The sequence below is a fragment of the Bos taurus genome, chromosome 18, assembly GCF_002263795.3.
Source record: "Bos taurus isolate L1 Dominette 01449 registration number 42190680 breed Hereford chromosome 18, ARS-UCD2.0, whole genome shotgun sequence".
NCBI classification, from domain to species: domain Eukaryota; kingdom Metazoa; phylum Chordata; class Mammalia; order Artiodactyla; family Bovidae; genus Bos; species Bos taurus.
Window position 1 is genome coordinate 53,757,647 of NC_037345.1, and position 6,000 is coordinate 53,763,646.

At 57.3% G+C, this 6,000-nt stretch overlaps 1 protein-coding gene across 1 annotated transcript; it reads right to left on the bottom strand.

The window, feature by feature from the left end:
• Positions 1-4,842: 4,842 nt before the first annotated feature.
• Positions 4,843-5,427, bottom strand: GNG8 (G protein subunit gamma 8). Its single transcript, NM_001206554.1, has 2 exons — positions 5,342-5,427; positions 4,843-4,971 (listed from the first exon to the last, which is right to left on the bottom strand). Exons 1-2 carry the CDS (start codon positions 5,423-5,425, stop codon positions 4,843-4,845), a joined length of 213 nt encoding a protein of 70 aa, NP_001193483.1. The 5' UTR covers positions 5,426-5,427.
• Between the last annotated feature and the right edge of the window lie 573 nt (positions 5,428-6,000).

Below are 6,000 nucleotides of genomic sequence, written 5' to 3' on the forward strand. Positions count from 1 at the left end.
TGTTGAGCATTCAGGAAGTCCATGCTGCTCCCCTGACCTGCCGGGTCTCAGACAGTACCCCCCTCCAGGCCTCAGTTGGTTTCCCCACCTTTGCCGCTGAGGGTCAGAAGCCCTGGTGACCTTGCCATGAATTCTGTGCTCCAGAGCAGGCAGGAGAAGTGAGGACTCTCACTCTTTCCTAAGAATCCCTGGGGTCCATGCCGGGGTCAGACACGCTCACCTTCTGGGGAGCCCCCAGCCTCCTGCTCAGCTGTGAGGGGTCACCCCAGCTGGGCTGTGCTGGAGGGTGGGGTGGTGGCTTCTGGGGGGGTGGGAAGAGCTGTGGGAGGGAACTGCTCTGAACGGGTGAGTCAGCACCCTTTCCCTGCCACGCAATGCTGAGAAGGGACTTGAGCCTCCCCAGAGGGACCCCGGGGCAGCACTACAGAAGACGGAGGACAGCCCCGGAAGGACTGGGAATGGACACGCAGCACCGTGTTGGGGAGGAATGGGTACCTGGAAGGGAGCGTGCTAGAGACTGTGGACCTGTGAACTTCGTGTGTGGGTTTGGGTCACCTAAGTGAGCATTGTATCAGCATGGTGTGTGTGTGTGTGTGTGAGAGTGAGTGGTGGGTATTCTTTCCTGTAAGGTCTCTTAGTGTATCTGTGTCTATAGATGTGTTGTGTCTGTTCATTGGTGACCACGTGTTTCTTCATGGCTGTGTCCGCCCACGTGTGTCCGTATGTATCTAAGCCTTGATGTTCTTCATCAAATGGCTGCCTTGCCTTTGTTGGGATGTTGTACTTTGTTCAGCGACTGAACAAAGATTCAGTTCAGTCCCTCAGTTGTGTCTGACTCTTTGCGACCCCATGGACTGCAGCATGCCAGGCTTCCCTGTCCATCACCAACTCACAGAGCTTGCTCAAACTCATGTCCATCGAGTCGGTGATGCCATCCAGCCATCTCATCCTCTGTTGTCCCCTTCCCCTCCTGCCTTCACTCTTTCCCAGCATTAGGGTCTTTTCAAATGAGTCAGTTCTTCGCATCAGGTGGCCAAAGTATTGGAGCTTCAGCTTCAGCATCAGTCCTTCCAATGAATATTCAGGGATGATTTCCTTTAGGATGGACTGGTTTGATCCCCTTGCAGTCCAAGGCACTCTCAAGAGTCTTCTCCAACTCCCAGTTCAAAAGCATCAATTCTTTGGTGCTCAGCTTTCTTTATAGTCCAACTCTCACATCCTTACATGACTACCGGAATAACCATAGCTTTGACTATACGGACCTAGATTAGAGACGAAATTCACTCTGCCTGCTTTTAGGAAGCTCTCAGACAGTTACTGGTGGGGTTGTTATTCACTCAACAAACCACCATGAGTAGAGGGCTGAGGGACTCAGAGGTGGTACCATCCGATGGGGGCGTGGTCCCAAGTGCCATGCGACAAGCGGTGGGAGTGGAAGGCCATAGCTGGAGCCTGGGCAGGCCCTCAGCTGAGTCATTCCATCCGGGCGAGTGTCCTCATGGGGACAAGCACCAAGCAGGCCAGGAAATGGGACCGGGACAAGCTGTCCCACTCCTGCCGGCCTGCGCCTACAGCTGCCCGCCCAGGCCTGCATCTGGTCGTGCTGTTGACCTAAGATGCCAGCTTGCCCTGGGCCTGACCCTCTCCTGGCTCCCCGGTTTCCGTCCTCCAGGCTCTGCCCTGGGAGGAAGCTGGCCCCACCTTGTACACACACACACACACGCACACACACACACACACGCACACGTGCCACCAGCTGCTCATGCCTGCCAGGCCCGCTTGTCATCTGTGCCCACTCACTGCTGTGAGGAGCTGCCGTGTGTCCATCCTGACCCATCCCTCCTTAGCAGGCCCCAGCCCCTTCAGCTAGAGGCCAATATTCTCTGCCCACCACCCCGTTTTCCAGCCCACAATGGGCCCTTGCCGACCTACTAGCCGCCGCTTCCTTCACTGGCCCCTGGTATCCCTACTCCGCCCCTGCCCTGCCTTTGCCTGGGCTGGGTGCCTCCCCTGGGATCCCCTCACTTCTGTCCCTCAAGGCCCCCTTTGAACCCCTCCGGCCCCTCCGGAGGTCATCCATTTGCTCCTCCCACTCCAACCTCAAGCCCCAACTGACCAGGTTATCTCTCCGTGCGCCGGTCTTCCATGTCTGTAAAATGGGGTTAAGCAGAGTCCTTGTGGGAGCTGCCATTAGAATGGAGTGAGATGGGTTTGTGAAACCGGACTCCTGATAAGTGATGGCCATGATTATAGCTCCTTCTGGCCCTGTTAAGTCCACTCCTACTCTCCGGCCCCTCAGTGCCAAACATGCGGGGTCGGATGTGGAAGGAGGACAGCTGGGTGGGGCAGCCCGCAGCCCTGGGGTTTGGAGTGAAGTGGGAGGGAACTGCTAAATGCCAGCACTTCCCCAGGTATTCACCTCTGCCTCTTGGCCTGGCTCTGACTGGCCTGAGCCTGACCCCAGAGCTGACCTCACAGCTTGGGGTGGCAGGAAAAGGGAACTGGAAATCATACCCAGCTAATGAGATTATCCGGTTTGGAGGCTGGTCACCCAGGACTCACTCCGGCTTCTGCCTTCCCAGCCTCAGTCTGGGTGCAGGCTCACCCAGCCCCGCTCCTCCAGGCAGGCACGCATTCCTCCAGCTCCCTGCCCACCACTAGGTCAGCCAACCCCACTTGCTTCTCCCCAGCTTCCCATTCCCCAAGACCAACTCCAGGGTTCAAAGGGTCTAACAGGCCAGGCTCAAGAAGTCCGTACACTTCTGAAGTGCGGAGTTCTGGAATCCTAGCCCTATTAGGGGACAGGACCCCATCATCCTGGCCCCACAGGGTTCAAAGACTCCAGAATTCCAGCCCTCTGAGTTTCTGAGATTCCTTTGCATTTCAGCTTCTAAGATGCAAGGATGCTGAGTCTGTGAAATTCCAGAATCCTTCTGGCAACTTCCCCTCAGCATCATTCCTCCTCCCTTCAGCTCATCCTTGGCTCTCTCTGTCCCCCGCTGTCTCCCCCGGGGCTCCCACAGACATGATGCAACCAGGGCCGGAGCCAGGCTGAGAGGTGGGAGGCAGGAGGGAGATGTAATTACAGCGTCTCTTGCCTCAATTCAACAGGAAGCTCAGATTTGGGGCCCAGGGGACCCTAATTCAATGTGAATAATGGAGCACTTGCCAGACACAGGCACGGCCCCTCTGGGAAGGGGAGGCCTAGGGACTCATCTCCACCAGATCCAGGGGTGCAGACTCAAGACAAGAGGGCTCAAGGAGAGGGGAGGGGTCGCAAACTCAGTGGACCTCAGACCGACCAGGTTAAGTAATCAACAAAGCCCATAGCTCACTCAGTCTGCGTTTATTTTCAACAGAATCATGGGTTCAAGGCATTTAGCCTTTCTCTTCGTTTCTCTGTAAGAAGCTCCTGGCATAGGCTCTGTGATAAATAGTGTCTGACCCCCCGTATCCCTCACTGGGAGACAATAGGGTGTGCTGGGGACTTTGGCAAACTGGAAAGCTAGGGCCCCATCTCATAGCCTCTGGTCACCCTGGAGGTTGTGCAGTTCTGAGGTCACCCAGACCTTCCAAATGGAAGAAGCCATCAAGGTGGGCTTTTATGTGAAGAACTCTCATTTAACTGCCGGCTACATAGGTCCTAAAAGGGCTTCCCTGGTGGCTCAGTGGTAAAGAATTTGTCTGCAATGAAGGAGACATGGGTTCAGTCCCTCGGTGGGGAAGATCCCCTGGAGAAGGAAATGGCTACCCACTCCAGTATTCTTGCGTGGAATATCACACGGACAGAGGAGCCTGGTGGGCTACAGTCCATGGGGCCCCCAAAAGTCAGACACAACTTAGCAGCTAAACAACAAATACAGGTCCTGGAGATCACCAGTGTATGAAGTGGGAAACACAGAAGAGGAATCAGGGCTGTCACCGTAATCCGTGTCCCCAGAAAAAAGGAAATAGAAAAGAATGTACATACTGATTTGTCTCCTGTAGCCCCACTTTTCTCTTCTCTAGGTCCCCATGTTTAATTCCCACCATGTACCAGCTCAGATGTCCCCTCCTCCAGGAAGCCCTCCCTGACCTTCAAGATGAGTCAGGCCTTCCCTCTGAATTCCCCCATCCCAGCCCTGCCCACTCTGAATCATCACTATCCAAGGACAGGTCTGTCACTCCCACTGGATTCTGAACCCCAGGAACCCAGGGCCAGGGCTGTCTTGGTCGTGTCCATAACCCCTGTTTCAACCCATTACAGGACCAACAGTGTTTGGAAGAATGAATAAAGGAACAGGGACAAGTTCAGTGCTTGTGGGGGCGGGGCTGTGGGAGGGAGTAGGCCCATATGTAAAAAGGGGCTGGAACCATTCAGGGGACGAGAAAGGTGGGGACTGGGTATTCTAAGGACCTCCAACCCAGGAGAGAGGTGAGAAGAGCCGCCAGCTGAGAGGTTCAGGGAGCTGGAGCGGCCAGTCTTCACCCCATTCTCTCTTAGCTTGTGACTCTGAGTAAGGGACCTCCTTTGGCTCAGTTTCCTCGTACAAGTAGCCAATTGCTTTCTGGGGCTGTTGGGACGATTAAGTCAATTCAGGATCGCGGGAATACTCCGTGGAGGCCAGAGCCAGGACGCAGGATGTCCTTTGATATCCCCCCGCCCCACGTCCACATAACCTCGCCCCACACACCCACACTCCACACACACGAAGAAGGAATGAGAAAGGACACGGGCTCCTCCATGGTGGCCCCAAGTTCTGCATGTGCCTCAGTTTCCCTGAGAGCACAGGCACCCCCGAGGTCACCACGTTTATTGGATTCATATTTTGAGGGGGTGGGGGGTCAAACTGTCGGGAGGGCTCAGAGCAGGACGCAGAAGAGGCGCTTGTCTCGGAAGGGGTTCTCTGCGGCGGGTACCGGCGTCACCAGCGGGTCATCTTTGGCGTGAGTCTCGCAGAAGGCCAGGAGCTCGGCCGCTGCCTGCGACACCTGCGAGCACCCAGAGGGGAGATGTCCACGCCCCGCCCCGCCCCTGCCTGGGCCACGCCCCCTGCTTGGGCCCCGCCCCCGCCTGGGCCCCTCCTCTAGTCGGGCCCGTCCCTTTGTCAGGCCCCGCCCCCGTGTCCGGCCCCTCCCATTACCAGGCCCCGCCCTTAGGCCCCACCCCAGGTGTGGCCCTGCCCCTTCTCGGTCCCTCCCCCTTGTCCAGCCGCTCCTCACCCCCACCCCGCTTCCTTGGAGCCCAGTCCGGTTCCGAAGGGGATCTTTCCACCCGGGCTCCCGGCTCCACTCCCAAGTCTGACCAGTCCAGACTCCAGCCCCGAAGCCCGCGGCCTTCCTCCCCACCCCGACCCAGCACCTTCATGCGGTCGATGTTCACCTCCAGCTTCAGCTGCTCAACGGTCTTCCGGGCCTCCGCGATCTTGGCCATGTTGTTGGACATGGCTGCGGCGGGGAAAGGTTAAAAGCCGGTGGGAGTGGGGGCGAAGGAGTAGGCTAGGGCAAAGGTGGGTCCCTAGATAGGGTTGGCGGTGGTGGTGGAACCCAGTAATAGCGGCGTGCGTGGAAGGGCTCACCGATGCGGTGCACAGAGTGGAGGAAGAGACAGAAAAACAGAAGAAAAGGGGAGAGATGGAGATCTGCGTAGATGGGGGACCAAGAAGCCGGCCGAAAGAGGGACCAATGAACAGGGACCAGAGGGCCAAGAGAAGGCTTGGAGGGGTGCACAGATGGGGTACCTAGAGGCAGGTGAAGGAAGGAACACAGGGAAGAGAGGGAAGGCGAGGGGAAGCACAGATGGGAGGCCGAGAGGCAGGTGGAGGGAGGGACAGAAGGACAGGAACACAGGTGTTGGATCCAGAGATCCAGGTGTCCTCACCTCCCGGGGAGAGCGCAAGAACCAGGAGGGGGCCCTCCCCAGGCCAATTAGCAGTGGCTCCAGGGAGAAGAAGGAATTAAGATCACGGCGGGAGGGGCACAGAGGGGGCCTCATTAGGGCCTTAGCAGCAGCTGCCCCCT

Bases quoted from the DNA above. Each gene is read 5' to 3' on its own strand.
- GNG8 (NM_001206554.1), bottom strand. From the start codon at position 5,425: ATGTCCAACAACATGGCCAAGATCGCGGAGGCCCGGAAGACCGTTGAG. The intron at 4,972-5,341 runs GTGCTGGGTCGG...GGGTGCTCGCAG, and splicing joins TGAACATCGACCGCATGAAG to GTGTCGCAGGCAGCGGCCGA.